Source organism: Apaloderma vittatum, unplaced genomic scaffold (assembly GCF_000703405.1).
Source record: "Apaloderma vittatum isolate BGI_N311 unplaced genomic scaffold, ASM70340v1 scaffold15164, whole genome shotgun sequence".
In the NCBI taxonomy this organism is placed as follows: domain Eukaryota; kingdom Metazoa; phylum Chordata; class Aves; order Trogoniformes; family Trogonidae; genus Apaloderma; species Apaloderma vittatum.
Genome location: NW_009713359.1, coordinates 37,818 through 64,443, shown reverse-complemented (window position 1 = coordinate 64,443; position 26,626 = coordinate 37,818). Strand labels below are relative to the sequence as shown.

Genomic DNA, 26,626 nt, shown 5'->3' with positions numbered 1-26,626 from the left:
CACTTAGGAAGAAAAAAACCCTGTCTTACACAAAGCAATACAAACTCAGTGCATTTTCTAAACTACATCACCTGAGCCTATATTAAGTAGTTCTTTGATCTATATAGTCACATGGTACTAAAACTAGCCAAAAAAAAAGCAAAGAAAACTGATTTAAAAGATGGCACATTTGCTAGTTTTGAGTTATATTCACTGTGCAATGCAGTTCTTCAGTCTGGTAAGGATGCCAGCTTACAAAACCCTTTCACTGTCATCTTCTAGAATAACTTTCGTAACCATGGAAAAATTTTCTGTCTGGATTTTCTATCCAAGAGTGAGTCACGTAGCAGGACACCAGCACAGGGCAGTGTCGTGCCAAGTACTATACAAATGTAAAACAAAATGGTTCCTGCTCTAAAGAGTTCACCGTGTGAGGAAGCTTGTTCAACTCAGTCCTTATATGTCTAACTCCACTGTAATGTCTACTAAAGCTTGCTTTAAAACTTTTTTCCCCAAACAAAAAGCCCCCCATAACATAAAGCAAAGAACTCTCTCATATTAAAATCAACTGCCTGTTAACCATGCAACATCTAATCTGCCCATGTAAACGCATAATGCTCTAATTTATGAGTACCCTCGTTTGTTTGTTTGTTAGAATTACCATTATTTTTGAGGTTTCACAGGTAAAAAACACATTAATATGTATGCCAGGAATGTAGGTAACTGCATTCTGACAAGTGTTTAAGAGAAGAAAAATATCAAACCATTAGTAAACTCCTACCAGGTCAGACATGTTTGTAAAAGAAAAATGGTGTAAAAGCACACTTTGTTACAAAAAATGATACTTTAAGCAACAAATCGCTCTTGCCAATCAACTAGCAGAATATCATTTGGGGAATTATTAAAGAAATGGAGAAATAAGTACTGATGTTCATGATTTCAAAGGCAAACAAAGCAGTATTAATAGAAATGTAAAATGGAAGGAATGAGATTGATCTTATATGTGTTGTGATTGTGACATTCAGTATAATACTGCCCAGATTCTTACTTTGAATTGCTAATGTAAACTTAACCCAGCAATAAGAGAATACACCGCAAGCCCTAGATGAAACACTAGAGTACAACAAAACCAGTGCATAAATATGCTTGAAGATGAAGGTCTTTTTTGGAGCAGGATTTAATTTTTCCTTTGCCAATGACTTTACAAATCAATGACTATCCAGTTCTGGTGTTTGAATTTGGCCTTCTCCAACGGTACAGAAGTGAGGCTAACACCCCCCTTTCTCTTGCACACTCATGGCTAAACTGCCTTGGACAGGCAATGTTGGGTTACTGTCTTCAAACACAGGGCAGATGTGTGAATACACTTGTTTCTAACAGGTAAAGGGCCTTACTGGTGGCTAGGGCAAATATGTCAAGGAAAGTTACTTCCAGTGAGTGACTACATAAAGGGCCTTGCTAGTTTGCCTATCCTATGAGCTTACAGACACATGGATACTTTAAAGTCTGCCCTTCCTGGTCAAATATGCCAGTTGTTTTTTCAGGTGGATATATTTCTGAAACCATATTTTATGCATTTATCTTCACAATCTATTTGGCACCAGAAATCCGGGAACTGCTGCATTTTTTTGCTTTCTGGCAATGACAGAAAGGGTTAATTTAATTTTCAGTAGACAAACACATGGCATTCTGCAGGTTCATGTGTTACACTGAACTGTTTGTGGGCCATGGGCACGTACTAAGATGGGCTTGTGGTGTGGTAAGAAGCAGATAGACATGTCTCAGTCTAGATAGAGTATTTGCCATATCCCATTCACTAAGAATAAGTAAGTTATTCTGTGAGATACCTCTGGAAAATTTTCCATACATGAGAACCAGTGGTCACCACTAAACATCACAGCAGCACAAAACCAGTTGGTGAAATAGATAAGAACAGACCCAGTCTATCAACTTCCACAGTGGATTTTGTTGCTGAACACGAGAGGAGCAAGGTCATACCAAAGAAATAAAAAATGGCTTTGCAAGGTCTAAGCCCGTTAATGTGAGCTGGGTCCATTTGCTCTGAATTCCTGTCCTGGCCCACAGACTCAACATTCTTTCATCTGAGGATGACTCTAAGGGATTATCTCCAGAGCCCATTAAAGGTTGGCCAAAGGCACTGTTGCTGAAGGACCTGGCACCTGTAGGAAAATTTACTTTTTCAGTGTTAGGAGCAAAAGATGGAATCTGGGATTTTGGCATTGGGCTGCTGAGTGTTTCATCCACTTTTACTGTTGCTTTCTCTGTTTAAAAATTCTCTGAACATCTCTTTCTGTGAGACTAATGCATACAGTTTCCCTGTTGAACAGTATTTCCTGATACTCATCCTGAATTTGTTATTTCTCAATTCTAGTCTGCAGCTCTAATTATTCCTTCCCCTCCCTTGGTTCCTTCAACTACTTACGTGTCCTAATTAGGGGAAAAAAGAAAAAACAGTGCCTAAGAAAAATTGAACTTACTTAAAGAAAGTATCATGCATACTTACTTAATGACTTAACAGTTGGCATAAAACATCTCACAGTGGGAGAGCAGCAACACATTATTCTCCAAGTGCCAAAGCTAGCAGGTACTTCAGGAAAACCCCTAAATTGACCATCATGCAATGCATCTCCTTAGTGTACCAGAGGGTACATAATAAGTGGGCTTTTTTTAAAAAAAAAAAAAAAAAAGTTCTAATCCTCATTCCATTTCTTTCCATTAAAGGAGAAAATGGTAGCATTTACTTCCCTGTGTAATACTTCTTTCTATGATCCTCTGTAAACACACACAAAAGAAAGTACGGAAAAAACTGACTGCCTAAGCATGATATTAGTGTAATCATGCAGGTATAACTCAAACATAAGAACAGTTTCTGCAAGAAGCTTTCTGAAACAGTGGTGACCTTCATTCTTTATCTCAATGGAAATCACTGCTCAGGTGGTCCTGACAAAATGCCAGCTCTGGGGTGTTATGATCAAGAGTGTCACCTAGCTCAGACAAACTGGATGGGCTAAGCCACATGCCTTGCTCAGGCAGGTGATAGAGAATTTCTGTGCATGAGAATCATGTCACTGTGACACAACTACACTGGATTTTTGGCTCTGTGGTAACATTTTATAAAGTGAGTACGAGTCGGGGGACTGTAACAGTCAGTTTCTCAGATCATTTCAGTCAAAGAAAACAGCTTTCTGCAGCAGCACAGGACTAAAGCTTCAGGACTTTAAGAGGCTCCACCACAGCTCAGAAGCTTTGATACAGAGATGCTGTCTATTTGATATACTTTGATAAGAGACATGAAAGTCTGAGATGCGTATTTTCCTTTCACTCTGAGCAACTTCAAGGAAACCTTTGAAACCTTGCTTCCAGTGTAAGGCTAATTAAACTGCAGTATCCCAACTTCCTAATCCTGTCAGCTGTTTTTACAAGGATGGCATTTCCACCAGTCAGCTTTTTCTCATGTACATGACAGTTACCCCTATTCTATACAGTCCCCTCTGGTGAAAATCATTGTGTACTCATAAATAACAATTTTATGCTACTTCAGACGCATTGCAGACACAACGCACCTGCTACCATTTCTCTCTCTCCATCCACTTAGTTTGGCATCCCCTTAACGTAGTACTTGGGTCCTTTCTGTTTTCCCCCTACTCTACCTGAAGGCAATGTTGCTTCTGGCTGCATCCACTTTACAAGTGTCCTCATGTTTCAGTGCTTGGAACACTGCACCACTGGCTGTGATGAACCATTGTGTGTATTCATTTGGTTCTCATTTAATAACACTGAAAACAGTCTGGATTAAATGAAGAAAGATTCACAAGTAAGAGTGCAGACCCCTGTGTCAAGCTACAGTCCTTCCTGTGAACATGAACCCTTTTACTATAATGTGCAGGACTGTGTAATTTTCCATATAACTCTCTCAGAGTTTTATGAAATAAATGCGAAATATAGAAAGTATTTTTAGTATTATCAGACATCCTTCCTATTTTTGTCCCAATGAAAATACATTTTGTCTACAAAAAATATTAACTTTCATGCAAAAACAGCCTAGTGGGGGTTGATTAGCCAGATTGTGGATTATAAGGAAATCACTCAATTTGACAACAGTAAGTGGTCTCTCTGAGGATTTACCAAACTCTATACTGTTCTGAAATTAGTTAAAAGTTGTCAGGCCAGTGGTGTTCAAATATTTCTGTGTCTGTAAAGGCAACACAAGCATATGTAGTAGAATATTAAATACACAGGACATCAATTCTCAACTCTGATCTTAACTATGTAACTTGAAATTGTAGTAATTTCTTTTTTATAACAAAACCCCTCCTTGCTTCTGTGTTCCTTATGGCAATAAAAAGCCTGAAATATTAAATATACAGAAGAATTAAATTAGAATTTGTAAACCAGCAATAATATTATTCTGTTTTCAATGTTCTAAATCCTAAAAGTTCAGATTAAATAAACATCACGTACCAGCTCCTTAAACAGTGTTAGCAATGTAAACAGCATTTAAAAATGCAAGAAGTTCAACTTTATAAAAATTACATCTGCAAGCTGTTAAAGGAGAATCTGCAAGAAATGTCAAACGGTACTGTTCCTTGTGTACTCCGCTGAAATAACAAGAAAGTTGCATCTGGAAACAGTTACTGGCACAGGACTTAAATAAAGTATTGCATTACCTTTAATGAACTAAATATTATTAATCAAGAGCCAGATATAAGAGTGTGCCATCCAGGTGGCCTGTAATTCAATTCATTTACCTTCTTGGGAGATGACAGTGGACTTTGACGACTTGATGGTTTTGCTGTCTAGAGTCCAGGTGACAGCTGCAGGGGGATCAGAGGAAATCCGACATTGTAAGACCAATTTTTCACCATCTACTACTTGAGCATCCTGAAGCTTCTCGGTAAAGGAGGGTGCTGTTCCTTTGCTTGCTGGGGGTTTGCTTGCTGGTGCTTTGTTTTCAGCTTTTTTCCCAATTATCCCGCCATCCACCACTGCGCACCCATGTTCACAGTTTCTGTCATTCTTCTCTTCTTTTTTCACTGCTGGTTTGGCAACAGGGGCTTGAGAATTGGGGGTCGCATTCTGGGCTTCAGAATTGGTACGGGCATTTGGTGCTGGGGTGCTAGCACTGCCATTCTCCGCAGGTGGCTTTTTCTTTGAGCCCAGCACAGATCTGAAATCTGTAATGGCTGGCTTAGGAGGTGGCACCTTCTCTGGCAATGGGGTTTTTGGGGTGCCTTTCTTGGCCAGCACAGAGCGGAAGTCTACCTGCTGAGGAGCATGAACTTTCCTTTCCTCCTCTGACAAGGTCTTGGGTTTGACCTGCCGCTGCAGGTTTGCTCGGAAGTCCATTTGCTCGGCTGGGATTTCTTTCAGTTCCTCCTCAGAAAAACTTTTGGTACTGACTTTCTTGCCTAAAATGTCACGGAAATCAAGTTGCTCAGCTTCCTGCTGCCTCAGGCTCTCCTCTGTGTGTTCCCGAGTTTCCACTCGCCTCTTCAGCACGCCTCGGACGTCTTCCTGCTCTTCCTCAGCTGCTCTGGTTTCAGTGCTGTTCTTTCTGAAGCCACTTGTTCTACCAAATGCTAGTTTACCATGATCTCCACCATCTCTTCGCTCTCCAGAGCTGGCTGATTCCCTCCCACTATGATCCGAAAAAGAAAAGAAAGAGAGAGCCAGGAAAGGGGCTGGTTTAAAAATGTCAGGGAACAGTCTCAGAGCAGGAACAAAATGTGTTTATGGAAGGGGAGGTTGATTAGAGGAGCACACTCCATTAGTTTATTGCATCAATGATGACTTCAGGAGCCATATAAGGGCACAAACAAAAAAGATCTTCTCTACTCTGGCTTGGTACAATGTGCTTAGTCTGTATGATGAAAACAATTTGTTGGGTCACATTTGGGGATTAGGTTGAACAGCAGCCAGCCTGGGTCTGTAAGGGCAGGGAATTAACGGAGCAAAAAATAGAACCCACCCATGCAAGTCCCTGGGAAAAATACTTACTCTCTGAGCATTTCTGCTCTGGAAGCTGAACTCTCCCGCAGCATCAGAGACACCTGGCAGCTGCATTCTCCAACTTGATTCCTGAAATATTTAAGTGAAATCAGAACAGCAGAGGCTTTTCCCACCAAAACTGTAACTTGCCTGATTGTGTGTTGCCCTAAAGCAGCTCAAACCCAGTGTGGCATCTGCCTTTCCTATGCCCGGTGTTGTGGTGATTGACTGAGTGGATTTAGTCCCCTTTATATTTGGAGCCAAGCTATCTCAGATAGCTTTTACTGATCTGTTGCTGTCTACACTGGGAACAACATACTCCCTGAACAAAAATTAAAGCAATTTACAGAATGAAACAGCCACAAGCAAACAAGCTAAAGGAAAACAAATACAAAAGTTGGAAAATCAAGGCAGAGGAAGGGGCTATTTTGCAAAGTTGAAAATCTTTCCAACTCTGCCTACTGTTTATTTATTTAAACCCAAGCTCTTGAGTTTTCCAATGTTAAGATATTAAAAGCAGGGTCTCATTTCCTTCCCTCCCTCCTGGCCCAACCAATCAGCAGAACTCATCTACATGGATTGCTCCAGCCTGTACATGTTTATATTAAAAAACATAAAAGTGTCACCATATATGGTGCTGAGTACTTATTCTTCCTTTTGCAGAGGAATACCATGGATGCCTTCTGGAATGGGCTCCCATTAAAGAATTCATTTAAAGTGCTCCCCCCGCCCCTGCTGCTCCCTCCCTCCCACAGATATATATCATTTTTTCAGCCCCAGACAGCTCTCCTCCACTTAACAAAACTGAATTCCCCCGGGGCAGCAGTTGTATAACCATTGCCACTGCTCTCCTGAACTGATACTAAAAAAAAGAAAAAGGAAAAAAAAAAGCTTTGAATTAAGAACTAGAGGTATCTTTTATTAGTGAAAATAGTTTTGTCCTTTCCAGTTTAAGTATAAGCTTGTAAATGGAAAACAAACTCCTGGGTGATTTTTCTTTTTCAAACAAAAATATTTTTTACTACTGAAAACACTTCCTGGACATGAACAAAACACGCGTGCGTTGTGGGGAGGAAGGAAAGAGAGGCAGGTCTTCCCAGCTGCGTTTGGAAGACTTGCCAGAGGAGAGCACCTTCAAGACCACGTTGCCCTGTAGTTTAAAACACAGGCTCAGGAGTGCCTTTCTGCTACTTTGCTATAAACACTTTGTCTGGCCTGTTTTCAAATAGTGCAGGGAAACACATTCCTAAATATGGTTCTGTTGGGGTGAATAAACTATAATTTCACACATTTGCAACTTGCAACAAAGTTGCACAGTAGGCAAGATCATTAACACAGATGCAGCACTAAGTTATGTCTTTATAATAGCAATTAGTGCCATCACCTTTTCAGATAGATTTCCCTTGCTTTCTGTTGCTTTAGAAAATGAAACAGTGGATCTACCTAATATGAAAATCAACACCAAGAAGAAATTAGTGGGGTTGACTGAAGTAACCGGATCACAAAATTAAGGCCATGCTGGTAGGAACACATCTTATCTGACCTTAAGATCATTAACAACAAGAAGCCATGGAAACGTTTTCAACACTTTATATCCAGCCAGTCAGAATGCGTACATTGGAAATTGCTGTCAAAGGCAATCCATAAGGACAGCACTGACTCAGTCCTGCACCCACCATCCTTACTTCCTCTAATGTTTGACTTCCGTTTGGAAGCAAGAAATAGAAGGAAGGAAGAAAAGACAAATGGAAAGACAAATAGAAAGAACTGCACGTCACTGCATCCCAACAGACTGATGGGCATCAAATGATCGCAGGGTACGAACACTGACGAAAATTTGTCTTCAAACAGAGCATTTCAAACTGCCCCCTTTTGCCCCTGTTGAAAATCATGATTTTTTTTTTCCCCCCTGCTTCTCAGAAGCTTTTAAGACAAGCAGACACACTCAGAAACAGCTCAAGCACTTTCTCATTCAACAGTGCTACAGGGTTGTTAGCAGGCTGTTGGTTTAGCAGAAGATCCCTCCTTTAAGTCTCTCAGAGCTCAATTACTCTTCCTTGAGGATTTAAAACCAATCCGAAGGCAGCAAAGTAGAAGCTGTGCAAGCTGAAGAAAACACAATTTACAGCATACATCAACCAGGGAGGCACCACTGCTCAGCTTCTGTCATGACTGTATGGCAAAAATATCTGCCCACAAGAATCGTGTCACCAGTGGGAGAGGTTAAAGTAACAGAGAGCACTCTCCCAGGAAAGGGATCTAGGGTTACTGAATGTGCTCCTGAACACTATGAAGAATAATAGCATTTCTGCAGGACCTATTTCTGCAAAGTATCTTTCCCTCTGCAAGTCCTTCACATATGCAAAGAAGCAAATAAGGAACGCAGAGCAAACCTCTTTAAACCGAGCTATTTTTCACAGGGTTTGGAAAATAAAGCAGGGGGTAAGAAAGCGGTGGAGCATTTTGTTCTTTCTATTTTTAAAACCTTGGGAAGCACTTACAAAATATGGCAGCAGTGGGACACAGAAGTACCTAGATGGAAAAATGATACACAAGGTAGTTTTTCGATCTTAATTTTGATTTCTGATTCAAGTGAATGGATACAAACCTCGAGTCTGTGTCTGATTCATCAAATCTCTGTTCAAAAGTGTAGCCTTCTCAGGGTAAGTCCTGAAAGCTCCGAGTGAAATCAAAGTGAGTGTTGTCACTGATTTTAGGAATAGGGAGAACATAATTTTGTCTTCTGAGTTCAGCTGCAGAGTCTAAAATGGTGAAGTTAATAACACTGACCCACCTTGGAGATCACAAGATGGAAAAAAAGAAATGAGCCAAGAAAAATTAAAGACTGGATGGTTTAGATGCTAAATTCAATCAAGAATAATTCTGGAAACTTTGTAAATATTTTTATATTTACGCAATTTCAGAATCTAGGGAAGGCAAGATACATAGGGGCAGTTAGAAAAAATAGAGCTTTGCAGTACACAAGCACTACTTGAAGTCCTTCACGTCTCCACTGTTTTGTATCTTGGCAATAAGTGCATTACTTCTGCAATTTGAGGTTCTCTGTGTTGGCATTTTATCAACAAAACCTTAGACAAAGAGTCTTAGTGGGTCTGTTGTGAAATAATGATAGACATGAATAAAACCTATGCTTAGTATCTATGCTGTAAAAATGTGCCTGGAAGTGTTGACTTTTGCAGGATTGTTCTGTAGAATGCCCATGCACAGGACTTATCTTTAAAATGTCAAGGAATAATAACAAAAACCCCTGACCAAAACCAAATAAAACCCCAGCTGCAAAGCCTGAAGCAATTTTAAAAATAGCTCTCTGTCCTATTGTGGGATCAGTTTTCCCTGGAATGGCTTTTATGTTCAAACTATCTTGAAATACTAGTTTGTTGGCATAATCTACTCAAATATTTTCACTGAACCTCAGATGAAGCTTATTGTCTGCCTGTCCCTAGGAAGCAGTCTTTGGAGAAAGAGATAAAATGGACTTTTAATTACAGTGTGGAGACACACTGAAAATTTCTACTGGCCTACCAAATGTGAAGCACGTACTGCAGAGTAAATTATATCTTTTAAGAATGAACTGAAAGGGACAAAGTTGATCCCTACTTATAGCTGGTGCTTCAGTGCAGGTAACTGCAAAGCCTCAGAATGAGGTTTTGCAACTCTTCTGTTAGCTAAATGGAGAGAAAGTCCAGCCCCCATGAAGCTTTAACCCCAAAGAAAGCAACTAATCTACTGGATCACAATTTTAGCTGACATAAAGCAGAACAGTTCTACTGGCTTGGAAGAGGATGCAATGATATACCTCTCCTGAGGGCTGGGTCAAAAGCTTTTTAAAATCCAAAAGATCAGTCATTTTATTTGCATGTTACAGCACTGAGAGGGAGAATGGAACAGGAAGGGGTCACACTTTTCTTTCCTAAAAATAGACAATGTGTTGATAGCAGAAAACAAGGCTTGAAAACTGTATCTTAGAGAAAGACAGACTTATATTTACTGTTTGTTGTAATGGAATGTAATCTTACAACTGCTTTTCGTATAACCTGAATCGCAGAGTATTTGAGGTACCTCACATTTGCAAGATGAATGTTCACCTCTGATTTTAATCAGATTATCAAAATCTCTAAATAAGATTAATTAACACCAACCAAACTTTTATGGAAGATGGAGTGGGGAAGAAGAGAAATACTCAGTGTCGGAGAAGACAAAGGTTAACAGAGCAGATGACTTGTTTAAGGAACTGCAGGAGTATTTCCGAGGTCTCTTGTATGTACCGTGCTGTTATAAAGACTTTGCTCAACACAGTCTCCCAATTTCTTTGCTTACCTCTTCATTCTCAGTGTGCACACTGACTGAAAGAACATGGAAAAGTCATACTGGGATAAAAGGATATCAATGCTTGAATTACTGCAAGGATGCAAAGGACAGGAGGAGAAGAAGATGTTTGTGATTTTCTGAGTCAAAAAAGCATTTTTATTTCCCATTTCAATCACGATGTCTTCACAGAGACTCAGACTGACTTCTTATCCCTCAGCTGCATTAGCTGACATTTTGTAGGCTATAAAAAGTTCAAATTTCCATAGATGAACCTCAGAAGTGGGTGAATCTGTTGTTATTTTTATATTTATGCAACACCATTCCTTGAGGTCTGAGAAATAACAAGCTTAACAGAACATTATTAGGACAATTAGAATGAAGAATGCAAATGTAGAGGAATCAGATGTCTGTGTAGGTTTAAAAAAAGAACAAAGAGAGGCTATAATGACTACTCTCTTAAAAGTCAGACTTTGTAGCATGTTATATAGTAAAAGACAAACCAAACACATTCTAAATAATGCTGAGAGACAGAAAGAAAGGCAACCGGCAAACATTGATGGATCACGCTAGGATTACGCTCAGCTACACACCCTTGTCGGCTCACTCTGATGAAAGGAGAAAGAACTAGAAAAAGCAAATACATCTTTTGTTAAACCCAAATTTTTAAGATCAAAGTTTTAATTTGTGAGCAGCTAACACAAAAGGAGAATTGTGGAAGTATTAAGAAAGTGGTTAGAGCTTATGAATAACGGAGAAGAAAATTGGAAAATAATTTAACACTGGTAGGAAACCATGCCCAGACTAAATTAAGGGAGTTGGAGAAGGAATCACTCCCTTAAAGCAGCTATGCAACATGCATCTAAAATTAATACATAGAAAGGAGCTGCACATTTTATTTGAGCAGAAAATGATTATGTTTAAAAATAACCCACTGTTAACATCTTTATAAACTCTTCAGCGAATCAACTTGTGGTTTCTCAGTTATTTCACATTTTTGATGGACTTTGTAGTTTTTGAAAGAAAGACACTAAACGCAGCTCTTGGGTACTTTTAAGACTGTTTTAGAATATATACACAATTACCAATCAAGTATTCAAGACAAATGCAGGCAGTTTGAAAGCTATTTAGACAAGGCTAATTGCTGCTGAAAAATATTTTAGCTCTATTGCAAAGTTGAGGTTATACAGCTGATGTCTGGCTCTCTGGATATTACCAAGGAAGTTACTTGTCTCTTATTCATACTATATAAGCAATTGCCTAAAAGCATATGGCTTTCTGTTCTGCCAACAGCAACTGAAATTTTACAAATGACAGTAGTGTAAAAAGAGGTATCAGCATTCCCCTTGCTCTAATTGCAGCATAACTGTACTCATTATGGATTAGGAAAAGCTAACATGAATGCACTGACCTCTATGGGATGCACAGCTATTTCTCCAGTAAAAGGATTAGGGAATAACTGAAACTACCATGTAATCTGCTGTGTTGTTTTCTAGCTACAACTTTACTTCTCACCTTGCAATAAAATAGTTCTGAAAAATTTCTAAAATAATTTATATTCTAGGTGTACGTTCTGTTATGTTCTAGAGTCATGATATTGTCAGACCTCCTTGAATGTCTTCAATGATGAGTTTGGCCCAGGTGAGCACCAGGTGCACCTGATCATTAGAGTCAACTTGCTCAAGTCAGCCACAACAAGGTCTTCCCCAAAGCCTTCTTGGCTCTCCTTTTTAATTCCTGTTCTCTTTCCTTCTTCCATCCCTGAAGTTTTGCTGAAATATCTAACTTTGATTCAGTTCAAGTGAAGCCAGTAGCATATCGTAAGAGAAGATGCCTGTGTCCTGCAGGGCACACAAACCGAGGTGTGGAAATGCAGCAGTAGAAGGTAGCAGCTTTCACAGTTTGGCTTGCTCTTTCATGTAGTGGTTAGTGAACTTAATGAAATTGAACTGGAATTTCTAATCCTGCCAGAGGTAGAATGTTAGAAACACCACTGATCCACACAGAGATTTTTCTTAGATGCAAGGATGTATGTAGACATGATCTGCACAAATCAGCATTATGAGTGCCCTGGGTGACCTGGGCTGATTGTGAACAAGCCAACTGTTCTGAAATGAGCCAGTTCACAATTTATGGCAGAATATGAAGAGTCTAAATCTGCTGAAGAGCTTATTTGCAAGAAGGTCATGGCCCATATGTCTCTACCTACATAAATGTTAGTAAAAAGACTTGAAATTAAATGTAGAAAAATTTAATTATAGGAAATCTTGATATACACAAGCTATAATTTTCTAAAGTGCCCTTTTGTGGTGATAAGCGAGTGCCTTATCTGACTTTAAATACTAAAATATATTGAAGCTAGTTTCTGGCTGCCTGTGATAGTCTATGGAAACATACTTTAGAGCTAGGCATCTACAGAGTGACATGTCCATCATTCCGGCAACATGAGTTGGAAAATAAACTATAAATATAATAAATTAAACTCACTGTTTAAAAGCTAAATGGATTAAATTTATTATGAGATGCCCTCCCTCCTTTGGTTAGGAAGACACAAGTAATTTATTTGCAAGAAGGCAAAGGACAATTTTTTTTTTAAAATCTTGTACTAGCCTGAAGTATATGAAACAAAAATAATTTGCTTATAGTATGGAACAAAAGCCAAAATCCACCATAAATCAGGCAAGTGCAAGTGATGTAGAATTGCAATGTTAACACTTTGTAATACTGGGCAGTATCTGTCTGAACTGATGTCTGGAGTAGTCTGTCTGGACTAGTCTGTCTGGACTAAAAAGCTAGCATGTGGAGCAGAGAAGATCATCTTCTTCCAGCATAATGGATTCAAATGTCCATGATGGTTAAGTTATTTTAAATAAAGGAAGCCACAAATGTTAGCCATGTAAGTCAACCCATGCACAGTAAATAGCGATAACATCAGTTTAAAGTTGTACACTAAGTTTTCTATAACCACACAGGGGCCCCATCTTCGCTACTGGAGGTGGAAAATGCTGTGGCACTTTCTACAAGGTAAAGAACCAGCAAATCTGATTCTTCATTTAAAGGAAAGTTATTTTACCAGGAAAAAAAATTAAAATCAAACCAGCTCTACCAAGTTTTGTAGGTATGACAAGAAGTTCAAAGCACCACAGGGTGCCTCTTTTCAAATATGCATCAGAAAAAGGAGACTACAGCTTACATATGAAATTCAGACATTTCGAACATGGCCAGGAGATACTTTCTCCCCATATATGTATGGATCCTAATCTTGTGGAACGGCCCTTCCTGGTCAGGTTGTTCCCATGGAGAGCAGACATCCTTACAAAAATTCAGAGGGATGCCAAACATGATAAACAATATCTCCAAAATCAAGACATTGTTTGAGGTTTCCCTTGCTAAAAAACCCAAATTGCCTCCCATCCTGCTGTCACATAGCTTTATTTTTCAAGATCCCAAAAGGAAGCTCTGTACTGCTTTGTCCGTATTTCTGATTCTTCTTGTGTTTACTCTTTCAGTTTTATTAGTTCTTTTCATCCCTCAGAAATATTTTGTTTCTTTAGTACCCTACTGTTCCTACTGTGAATAGGAGGGAACTCTTATTTTCTTCGGGGGGAATTTCAACTTGAGGTTAAATATAACTAATTGTTCCAAGAAAACAAGCTCTTTTCACGGCAAACATACCTGAGCTGAATTTCATATTGCCCTGCATGACGGGACTGCACATTCCTCAAGATCAGTGTGAAGATGTCTTCATTTTGCAGGATTTCACACGCTGTTCCCGGCACTATTTCTTGCCCATCTTTGAACCAGTGGACAGTGGGGAAAGGATCTCCGGCAATGGCACAGGATATAAGGACATTTTGCCCGGGAGCTGCTGTCACTGATCTTGGTTTGCTAATAAACCAGGGCTGAATACCATCCTGAGGTTCTGTAGTTTACAAACACAGTTAATAAGTCAGGAGAAAATACTAGTCTTGAATGTAGTTAGTAAGTTAACTGATTTCCGGGAAAGCAATCACAGACAAGTAAAGTTATTTTGAACCTGCAGGGTATAAGTTTTTAATCTGAAAATAAGTGAGGCTTTAATTTTGGAAGTAACTTGTGTTGGTACTAGAATTAATCATTTACTTGGCACTTTACTGGCTTGATCCAGGCTTATATTAAGAGCAAAACAAAGAGACTTTGAAGCTTCCCTAAAAGGAATCTTGAAGATTTGTCCTTAGAGAATACGAGTAGGAATAACTTTAAAGGCAAGTGACAGTGCTGTGACTGCTGTGCAGTTGAGAGCTCATGTAATAAATCATCATTAACAATTGCATAAAATTGCATTTAATATAGAAGACTGACCCTGAGGCTAGACCTCAGGGGAGGTTAAGGAATAGAGAAAGGTCTAAATTCAGAGTAGTGACAATGGGTTACAGACCCACCCCTGGAAGAACAGCTCTCTAAAATTTTGGGGTTAAGATCCTTTACAGTAAAAACAATATCTTCCCATTCTTATTAAAAAATTAATTCTCCCAATAATTTCCAATAATTCTCAGTAATGACTATGGGAAAATGTTGGCATACAATAAGATGAAGTCTCCTGTCAGGGAGGTAGTGAATGGCCAATCACAGGAAGTTTGTAGGTACTTCAGCGTTTACGGTGGGTTTTACATCATGGAGAGAAATTCAAAGCCAATTTTTTTGCAGCTAGTTTTCAAATTGCAGAAGTCATGTGTTCCTCACCTGCTACCACTACAATGCTAATATTTAAGTCAGGATACCTGGCTCCTGGACAAAGCTCCTAGCTTTTCCAAATACTCAGGGCTTTAATTAGAAAGAAAAACATCATTAAACGGTTTACATTAAGTCCATAGCTAAGTAAGCCTTATAGTTATAATCTGAAGCTGCATTTAGCAGAAGTTTTGCACTGTCCCTAGGAATAGGACTCAGGAATGCATTTTTGAAATAGTAACACAATGTTCCAGTGTGAAAAGATTTTTTTTAAGTTGCTTCTGCTCAATATCCTTTTAAATTCAGATGCAGAGACTGAGAACTCCTAGCATCCTTCACAACAGATCTTATAAACACTCATGTACTTTAAATAGACACTCCTCTAGCACATTAGAATTATTTTCTTTCAGCATTTCCTAAGGTAGAGAAGAACTTTATACCTTGTACTGTCAACATAGCCTGGGATTGAGTTTCACCTAATTCATTCCAGGCTTCACATGTGTATTTGCCTGTGTCTTCAGGAAATACCTCCTGGATGTATAAACTGTACTCATTGCCTTTCTTCTCGAAGTGGAAATCTTCTGTCTCCTGGATTTCCTTCCCATTGTGCAGCCAGATAATTTCAGGAGGTGGGTTAGCTGAAAAATAGGAAAAAACCAAAAATCTGCGACACACACAAAAACGCAAGAAAATTAACAAGCTTGGTTGTTTTCCACCACCTGATTCTGCAATTTCATCTTCAAAGCATTCAGGAAGTTCATTAGCTCTTGTCCATGCTCTGTAATGTGGAATGGTTCTAAGTCTATCTTATTACAGATAAAATACAAATGAATATGGGAAGCGTGTACAGAATGGCTTCTAGATCCCATGAAGGTGGTTATCAGGGGTTTCTATTACCAAACTTCATACCAGCACTGCTCTTTTCTGTCGCACTAGTCTTACCCCAGCTGTCAGGATTCAATCCTGTTTTATTCACAACAAAAGCAATTGCAAGTCTACTCAGACTTAGTTTTAGTTCAACAGCAGGATCAAATAATAACATTATTATTATAGCAATAAAGAAACACTTGTACAGGTCTGAACACATAACAGTGAACAATGTTCATCTACCCTGAAGACCAGATTAGATAAACCTGGCTTTTAGTTTTAAATAACTGGTTCTTTGAAATATTATTTCCAAATGCAAAGACACTGCTAAAAGCACAGAACAGTGGGGGGAAAAGCACATAATTTGCAGCAGGACTTAAATTTTTTAAATAACAATGTTCTATAACTGCGCACCTGATACCTCGACAGTCATTATCACTTGACTTCCATCCATGACTTTGAGGTCACTCAGGCCTTTAAGGAAGGTGGGTGCAAAAGTCTTGTTTAACTTGGCAGCCTGTATGCTTTCTGGCTTCTTGCTGCTCTTCTTTTCTGTGAAGTCAAGAAAAGAACAAAAGGGGTCTCTTACTGGAATTTTCATGAAAAATTTTAACTGAACTTAGAGTCAGACTGATTTTGAATCAGTGGTCTTGTTTCAGGTCTCTGAAGGCAAAACCCACTGAAACTAGCCAGTATAGCTGTTTTGCCTTGTGAGCAGTCCAAGCAAAAAGGCAAGAAAATTCCATGGAAATGCAACTGTCCTTCCTCAAGGGATCCTCTTAAATCATTGTTAACAGGTATCGTAGAGCATCACACAGAAATTTACATGCATTTTCCCCAAGTATATACGCTCAGGTACAAAAAATATCCCTAACAACCTGCAATCAATGCTTTTAATCACTGATAAATTCAAATAAAATTCTTAATTTAATTCTTAAAATTAAAATAAAATTCTTAATTCTTAATTCTTACATGTTGTTCTTCTCATGATTGATGAGTTAAAAATGTAAACTCACAGGAATATAGGATTTGCCACTCTGCTGAAACTACAAACCATTTAGACTGTTACACTGTCGATAGCAAATGGGTTTGAGTTCACCATGCTCCTCTCCTGTACTACACTTAACCAACTGATGATGGGAAAGATTTAAACCTGAAGTTATCAACATATATCACAAAACAAATTTTTGGACTAGGGCTTTTTTTTTTTTCTTTTCTTTTGAGCCTGTACAATCAAGTGATGAGTGCTGGAGTTAAATTAATCACTCTTAAAAATATCTTAAAAATAAAGTCTATCTGTAATAGATGTGTCTCCACTGTCTTGGATTCAGAGGCTATGAAGAAAGATCATTAAACTGTGACCTGTACGGGACACTAGACCAGGAGAGATACTTCTGCTCTAAAAACCTGAGCAGAGAAATTTCTGAAGCCAAAGTAGTGATCATGACCACATGTAAGAAGTCATAAATATTTATTGGTCACTTGGATACACTTTTTGTTTTATTTAGCTTGAGTTCAGACCTCTTACGTCTCGTCGTTAAAATGCCAACCCTACTTTCTATCCATACATAAAAATAACTTTATTTTGCTTATTCTCACCTTTAAAACTTTCAAAGGTATGTCAAGATCATTCAGAATAGTATTACAGCAACACAAGGTGTCAGGTTGGAAAAATAACAACACTCACAAAAGGATGGTGATTAGAAAAACTGAAAGCACCTCACTGAGCAAGTCCACTGAACCTCCTGGAGGAAAAAAGTTCAGCGTGTCCCAGGGTTATTCGAGCTCAGTGTAAATTTGGAAGCTGCCTGGAGAGGAAGTTTTTCCTTTTCTCTAGCAAAGGTTTTTTCTAGCCAAAATCTTTTCTCACTGGCTTATGTTCTAGGTATTTTCTTGGCACTGAGCAGTAAGACATTGATGCATGTGAGAATGGAAATATGGGACCTGACTGAGACCCACTCAGCTTGCTCTTACGCATTTACTAAAATGCCTGTTTCACCATCAGGCCACATTGATCAGTCTTAGGGCTTCCTACAGCACCTGCTTGTGAGTGACCAGTGCTGTATAGAGAATAGCCATGAAGTTAGGTCAAACCCATCTACAGTAATAAACTGCTGTGATTCACCATTTTCCTCTGTTTTGTACTGTTTACTCAGAGAAAGAGCTTCAAACAAGTGCTGTACTAAACAACAGAAGCACACAGTCCTCCACCACTCTAATGCCTTGCCGAAAATGCTTTTGTCTCTCAAAATGAAACAGACCTGGGAGGGAAAGCAGAAATCAAATGGGAAAAAGGAAAAGAAGAAGAAAGGAGGAAAAGGAAAAAGCCAAGATCAGGAAAGAGGTATAGAAAAACCCAGAAAAAGACACTCCCTCCTATGCCTTTTATTGAAATAATTCATAACATTGCAAATCAAGAAGGAAGCTGGGCAACAAAAGGACAGCAGAGATGTGGTTCTAGACCAACAGAGATACAGACTTAGGGTATGATCAGAAAAGTTCAAGCCTCCAGAGAAGAACAGATAACAAAAAGACCAGCTGAAATGGCTCCCACAAGAGAGTTAACAGTGACCAGGAACCAAATCTGTTAGTAGTGGCTCTAACAGCAATTGTCCCCTAAGAGACTAAGCTGCCTCTAGCAGAGCACTGGTACAAACAGCATCAAGTGCCAGCACTCCACATCCCTTGCAAGTGGCTCTTTGCTTTACTGGACTGATGTGCCTGCTGTACGTAGTCTAACAAAATGGATTTCAGTAATCAAGGAAGACAATACAGTGTAACATTCTTTGATTATTCAAAAGAAGTGAGTGAGCAACTACAAAAGGAATAGAGCAAAACAATTTCCCAAAAGGAATGCTAACTGCATGTTTCATGTACTGGAGCAAAACCACCTTCTTGAGCAGAGCTTCATAAACATTAAAAGGAAGTGAGCAAATAAGTCGTAGTAATTGCACATATGAATCACAAACCCAACAAGAATACAGAAAGTTAGACCTCAGTTTTGGAAGTTCTCTCAGGCAGATGTATTCTTTGCTGGTGAGAAGACCTGCTGATATGAGTAACATTAAGAAGATTGACTTGGGGTGCCGGAGTCTACCCCTAAAGGAGAGACCTGCAGGATTAAAGGATTAAAAAAACTTGCCATTTTTATTGTTCCGTGCTCACTATTTCTAAGTGAAGCTGACAAATAGAAATGAAGGGGACCAGACCCTGCCTAACTGTCGCACAAATCTTAAAAATAGCATTTACAGTAAATTTAAGTACTGCATAGGTTTATGCTGATCTCTTGTATAAACACCAGTTGTGTGCTTAAATAGAAAATCATGATTGTAAGTTTCAAAACCCAGAAGTCTACGATATATGAGTAGTAAAAAACTTAAAGGATATAGCTTCAACAAAGCAAGAAAAGCTACTAGAGACATGAATGAGTTATTTCATTAGAGGAAACTGAATGAAGTCACAGAGAGGACCACTAAGATGGATTATTAAGTCTGAAATACTGAAAACTTGAGTATTACTCCAGGGACAGAAACAAAGACGACGTTGCATAACAGAACTTTTCTGAAAACATTCCTATGCTTGTAAACCCAATGCATATACACTTGGATTTAGTCCTTGATTTATCTCCTAATTTCTCAGTATCTATTACAATGCAGGAGTAAAAACATCTCCCTTTCTAATGCTAATATTCTTTGGAGCATGAGAGCAGTGAAGACATTTCTTTACGAATAGATATGAAATCCTTTGTACGTAAGAGCTCAAAAATTAGAAGCTATCATGGCTAAGGCAAACTATTCCTTTTCAAATGTGTGACATTCCACATGCAGTAAATATATGGCTAAAAAGACTGACTGCATGATAATTTGAACAGGCTTTCTTCAAAACACAAGCACTCTTCCCTACTTTTAAATTTTTTTTTAAATGGGGATCTCTAATCATGTGCTACTGTTGTTCAGTAGTATATGTTGATCAATAGCATATGTTTATTGTACCAACAACTGAGACAGAATATCACAAAAATCGTCTAATGTTTCCTGACTTGGCGGCAACAATTAAAAAGACTTAAGTTCTAATACATAAATGACATTTGTTCATTAAGAAACCACAGAGGTTCATTTAGCGGAACTTTTTTTCCTTTATTTAAAATTTTTGACTTCTGGACTTAGAAAAAAACAAACTGACAACTTTGGTTACTTGCAGATGTTTTACATGATACAACACAGCCAGTTTTAGATATATTATTTAGTTTTATTTAGTCTTAGCCTAAAATCATTGCATTTTCTAAGAAGGGACTGATACAATCATGCAGAGGTCAGATTACAAAGCCCGAATGTTAACTATTTTCACATTCTTCTGAAGCTTGTAAATGCTTTTAGTTCTTTATTTATTACGCAGCACCATGGAGTGATTCAGTGCTTCTCTGATGAAGGCTTTAACATTTCACAATTTTACCATGAGACAGAAGCGCTGTACATTTTAATATACCTAAGGGCTTCTTCAATTTTAGCCTTCACAGCTCTTGTTTGAGAAAACAGACAACAATTTGATCTTGCAGGGTATTTGGGAAAAGAAGGGACACTACTCATTCAAGATTAAGCAAAAAACTCCTGTTTTCATATATAGTGAAAAGATACTGTGTGATTCTACTTGCTTTTAAAAACACTTGGATAATTATGGACAAGTGTAGAGTCCTGCGTCAGGGGAGGAATAACACCAGGCACCAGTACAGATTAGGGGTCTCCCTGCTGGTAAGTAGCCCTTTGGAGAAAGACCCTGGAGTCCTAGTGGATGACACTGAGTTGTCCATGGGACAGCAACGTGCCCTTGTGGCCAAGAGGGCCAATGGGATCCTGGGGTGCATTAAGAAAAGTGTGTCCAGCAGGGCTAGGGAAGTTCTCTACTCCACCCTGGTGAGACCACATCCGGAACATTGTATCCAGTTTCCGGGTTCCTGATTCAAGAGAGACAGGGATCTACTGGAGAGAAGACAACAGAGAGCTACAAGGATGATCAAGGGACTTGAATATCTTCTCTCCTATCAAGATAGACTGTGAGAACTGGAGCTGTTTAGTCTTGAAAAGAGAAGGCTGAGAGGGGCATATAAATACCTGAGGCGTGGGGGTCGAGAGGAAGGTGCCAGTCTCTTCACAGCGGTGCGCAGTAATAGGACAAGGAATAATGGGTGTAAGCTTGAACAGAGGAACTTCCATCTCAACATGAGGAGAACCTTTTTCACTGTGAGGGTGACAGAGCCCTGGCACAGGCTGCCCCAGGAGGTTGTGGAGTCTCCTTCTCTCGACACATTCAAAACCCATATGGACATGTTCCTGTGTGGCTGGCCAAGGTATCTTGCCTTGGCAGGGGGGTTGGACTAGAGGATCTCTAGAGGTCCCTTCCAACCCCCAACATTCTATGATTCTATGGTTATTTTATTAGAAAATCAGTAGAAGGAAAGCCATGCAAAAAAAACCCAGGCTCTGTTTGAAAAAGTGTAGCTGCAGAAAGCGTAACAACTGCAGAAGCTCACATCCCCTGGCCACAGCTAGGTGCTAGCTATTCTCATACAACAGCAGCAAAATCTGTGACTTGCACCAGGAAAACGGAGGGCAAGGAGGCAAGAAAACCAGTACACAAATAAACAAGCTGCACGCAACTAAAAGCCAGTATTAGGGCTTGCTTTCCCTCATTCCTTTAAAGACCCTTTTAGCATATGAACTCCGTTGGCATTCAGAATTCATATGCTCTTCAGTGACAGCTGGCTTCAGGGCCCAAAGCAGGGGGAAGGAAGAGAAAGAAGAGAGCACAGGTACAGCTCCCACCTCAGATACTGCAAATCACAGCAATGAAACAACTTTTTTCATAACACTACGGGGTAGTTTTGCTGTCAAAACTATAGACAATAGAAGTATGACACATCTGACACCACGATGGAAATCTGGAACCTATGAAAAATTTTGTCTGACGTTAGTATGAGGGTATAACTTCATTATATAGCTATGCATCCCCAAACTTGATCAAGTGGATGTGAGAAAGAGTAGATCCAATCTCTTCCTCTTATGTTAATGTGCTCTAATCGCCTACAGCCATTTAACATCTCCCTCACCATTCTTACTTGTTACTTTCAGGTAGGACTAGGTTCACCTCTAAGAATGAAGAGATGGAATTTAAGAGTTAACACATCACAGAACTGCCATAGTGCCTAAAAATTCTATCCCAGGCAGTTAATTTTCTCCCTCCCTTTCCTTTTCCTGATCAACTGCTGCTGCTGCAGTGAGTCCCCCCTAGGTGGATCATGTCAAAGTAGTTCATGAGGAACATTAGAAATCACCACAAAGGGTGAACTTAATAAAACACAGGTACATTTCAATAACTTGTTTTCAGACCATGCAACTAGTTCATTTTACAGCAGCTTATAAAAGCTGCCACAATTTTTTAACTATAGCTGTTGGTTTCATGCAGGTCAAATCACACAAAATAATGAAGAAGATCCTATAATTTTCTCAGAGGCCCCTTAAAGAGCACTGACTTCTCAAAGGCTCTTATAAAATTATGAGATCAAGAAGTTTAACAGCTTTTGCACAGAGCTGTGGTCTGACATAATACTCAGGCCTAGCTCGGTCATTCTCTGGTGAGCAGTGGTCTGTCTGTCATTTCAACAGGCTTTTGATAAGGCATGACAGCGTCATAGATTTAGAAGTTTGCCAGAATGATCCCACTTATATGGTTCCTATGTGTTTTTGTCTTTTCTCAGACTTTAATATGCATTAATGTTGGGAAATGGCAAGTAATGAGATGTGCAGCTTGGTGGGAAACACAGCCTGGGAGACCAGAAATAGTAAGCAAAGCATTTAAAGGTACCTTATATACCCACATATGTTTTTTACAAAGCAAAGGCTTTTCCCACAGCATTGCCTTACCCTTAAGGGTTCATTTTTTTATTAGAAAGACACTCTAATAAGCATCCAAATCTACATTTAAAAAACCTACTCAGTGTGTTAACTCTACAGAGATTAGAGAGAATTTCAACTCTTCCAGTTTCTTACAAGAACGCAGATTCTCAGCATATTTGGATGGCAATGGGAAAAGAAAAATACTACCTTTGATACACAACTATTTCTATTAATTTCTTATTCTGTTTTTCTGTGTTTGTGTAACCAATAGTAAATTAATCCATCTACAGTTAACATATCAAACATCTGTTTATCTATCAACCTGTACTAATAGAAATTTTAAGTCTGGTATAACAATTGCTTCCTATTATTCAACTTTCCTCAATCCAGGATTTCAATAGTCCTCACAAAAAATTAACTTTCACATATCCACAGTCTGGAAAGTATTGCAAGAGGAATGTTAATGTTAGCTGTGGGCCTAAGCCAAAATACACTTTAATTTTTTTAAACATAGACCTGGATCAGAACTTGGTGCTTCAACACAACTGTAAATATCTTTGCATTGGTAAGCAAATGTGAGTTATTGTGTGGAAGGTGTATATTTAAAAGAAAAAGTGGAAAAACCATGCTGCAGTGAACAGTTAACCTACTACAAATCAATTGTACAATACGCATGTGCCAGTTTAACTGCAAGTATGCAACCAGCTATTTACTTTCTAAGGTAAAATATAAAGATAAATTTGTACACTTGGAGAGAAAGAAAAATAGAAATAGTAACTGCACTGCGGCAGATTTGTTGTTGAAACTACAATGAGGAACAAAATCCAGATCACGATGCAAGCTTTAAGGTTTCCAAAGACTGGACCTGGGTTCTACCTGGCCTGGAGACAAACCAGTTAACATGTTATGGGCATCATCTCTTCTAGTAAATGTTCTTGTTCATTTGCCTACCCAGATGTGCTGAAGACTTTTTAATGTGAGCTGCAGAATGCTGACATCTCCTGTTGAAATATCAGGACTTCAACATCCTCAACACAGCATCGCACAATAACTGAATTTGGAAGGGACCTCTGGAGATCGTCTAGTCCAGCCCCCGGCTGAAGCAGGGTCAGCTACTTCACTGCAGGAGCTCAGCCACACAAGATCAGGGTTTCAACTGGTTCCAAGTCCAGGACATGCAAAGAATAGAGAGTTTGCTGCCTTATGCTCAGAAAGCTGCAAACAACTTGCGGTGTTTAGTCTTATGAGAGGTTTAATTATACCCGAGGAATCTGTTTGCCAGAATCAGGTGGTTAACTGCCAAATAATGCCTAGTCTGAGCCATGCAAAAGGACTGCCTCAGCAACATTTACCATTTATGGTGTTTAAATATCATCTTGGCTCAGAGGCTATTAAGTCAACTGAGCTGAGGAGAATGCTTAACTCAAAAAGCTCTGTGTGTGAGCAAGCTTGGAGAGAGAAACAGCAGATTCCACTAAAATCTCTCAAAGCAAGGCTCAGGTTCACACACAGATCTTGATCTTGAGAATAGTTTCACCTCTCTAAATATTTTTAATGTAAATAAATACAGCTGTTACCAGATTTCACAGTAACAATACTATCAACTCAAAAAATAACAGAACTTATAAAGTCAGAAAATTGATATTAGGACACTCATCTTGTCTGTCTTTCTTCCTGTAAAGTATTTTTGTGTCAAGCCTGAAGTGCTATGGTCAAAATATTTTCTGCAAGTTTTCCAAGAATTCCAGATTTCATTTATATTGGCATAAAAAAATATGAGACCTCTATGTTCTTGACAAATGTGGGGCCATTTCAGCTTTATTAAAGATCTCAGGTTGGTATGCCGTTTTGCAAACTTAGATCACTGGTAGGTTTAATGACCTACCAGTGTTCTTTACACTTCTACCTCCCACCATTTATTTCTGCAGTTGTAATCTGGTTTTGTAAATGGAAGGCAAGATTTAAATATCCTTTTGAGATGCTTTCTCTGAAGAGTCAGGATAATCCAAGACGGACAATAACCTAAGCCTATACTAGTCAGGTTGGTTAGGGATATACAAAGGAGGTTGAGTTTCACTTTAACCAGCCTGACAATCTATTTATTTTACCTCAGGCTAGTCTTCTGGCCCTATTCTGTAGCTCCATGTACACTCCTTCTTTCCTGGGTCTTTTCCTCTGTATAGGATATCATCAGGTCATCAGCATTTTAACCTCTGTTTTGTCTGCTCTCTTTGTTTGGCAACCCACAGCATTTGAAAGAGATGCCATCCAGGCTTACTACACCAGTAAGAATCCTGATTTGGGAGAAATAGTCAGACCAGAATAGGCTATTTCAGTTGGAAGGGACCTGCACCAACCATCTAGTCCAACTGCCTGATCAGTTCAGGGCTGACCAAAAGTTAAAGCACGTTGTTAAGGGCATTGTCCAAATGCCTCTTAAACACTGACAGGCTTGGGGCATCGACCACCTCTCTTGGAAGCCTGTTCCAGCCTGTGACCACCCGCTCGGCAAAGAAATGCTTCCTAATGTCCAGTCTAAACCTCCTCTGGCACAGCTTTGAACCATTCCCATGCATCCTATCACTGGATCCCGGGGAGAAGAGCTCAGCACCTCCCTCTCCACTTCCTCTCCTCAGGAGAAGTCATAATTTCGAGTGCAGGGGACAGAAACGCAAAGTAGCGAGCTGAGTTCATGGCAGATCACTCTGCAGTCAGCAGACTGAATTCCACAGTGACAACCTTGCTGGAAGTTTTTGCAGCTGAAGTAGTGTTTGCTTTTGCCTTCAAAACTGTCTGCCTTATTAATGACTAACCCTGTTTGCAAGTTATTTACATCAAGTAATTGTTCTTTTGTCACTGCCCCAGACAGCAGCTCCACGGAAGGCCTGAGAGCATGTATACCTGTCAAATGCATTCATAAGGCAGCTCATTTGGCTCACTGCTAACAAATTCCCCAGCATTAGATACCAGTCTGACATGGAAAACTGCAGAAAAAGTGCTTCATGCGTGCTAGATCAAGTTGGGTTAGCTCCACAGTGAAAACATGCCTACTGCTCAGGCAGAATTTCACCTTTGCATGTGCAGTCTCAATGTTTTGTGTGGCTACCCACGTAGAATTTAACTTAGTTGCAGCATACCACTTCCATTAGAAAAAACCTGGACTGTGCCTGAGCTGAGATGAAATGGAAGCACAACGGGAACAGGCAGTCACATAAAGCACAAGTGTCCCTCGAGGATGTTACTGATACGAAGAGTTACAGTCCCTTCAGCCCCTCCCTACTCTTGCAAATCCACGCTGACAACAGAATAGCAGCTACCTGGTAATATTTAAATAGTTCCGCTCACTCAGTTGAGTAATCAAAAGAATGCTGTACTAAGAATACTTTTAAGGAACGCTTCAAAAAAGACAAATAAAACTCAGCTTGAGAGCAAGGAGACATTTGAAGTTAGGCTAATATAAATGGGGGGAAAAAAAAGGAAGAAAAAAATAAAGCAACATTGTATTTCTGCAAAAAAGTTAGTTTCAGAAAGGAATTCTAAAGCAAGGCTTGTTTGCCATTTAAGTCCAGAAAAGACAAGGTCGTTCTAGTATGGCATTGTTTGTGGCCAGTTGTCTCTTCTTGAAGAATTTATATTAAAAATCCCTCAAGTTAAGACATTACATTGAAAAAAAAAGGCAAAATCTGTCTATGTGGACTGGCAGTCAAGGCTTGACTAAAAGGAAGCTGCATGGAAACCCTTCCAGTAGTGTACAGCTATGCAAAAGTTCCTGCCTGCTGTTCCTTTCCTCTATTGCAAAGGAGTGATCTGCTCCCTAGAACCCACACTATAACCTGTAGTAAGGC

At 39.2% G+C, this 26,626-nt stretch overlaps 1 protein-coding gene across 3 annotated transcripts in view; it reads right to left on the bottom strand.

Moving 5' to 3' along the window:
* LOC104273126 (myosin light chain kinase, smooth muscle) overlaps nt 1-5,698 on the bottom strand; it is a 73,060-nt gene extending 67,362 nt beyond the window's left edge. For all 3 annotated transcript variants that reach the window (XM_009868343.1, XM_009868342.1, XM_009868344.1), the window contains exon 1: nt 4,749-5,698. In XM_009868343.1, coding sequence (XP_009866645.1) covers nt 4,749-5,346 — 598 coding nt within the window. In that variant the 5' untranslated portion in view covers nt 5,347-5,698. The remainder of the gene's footprint in view (nt 1-4,748) is intronic.
* Nucleotides 5,699-26,626: the final 20,928 nt, after the last annotated feature.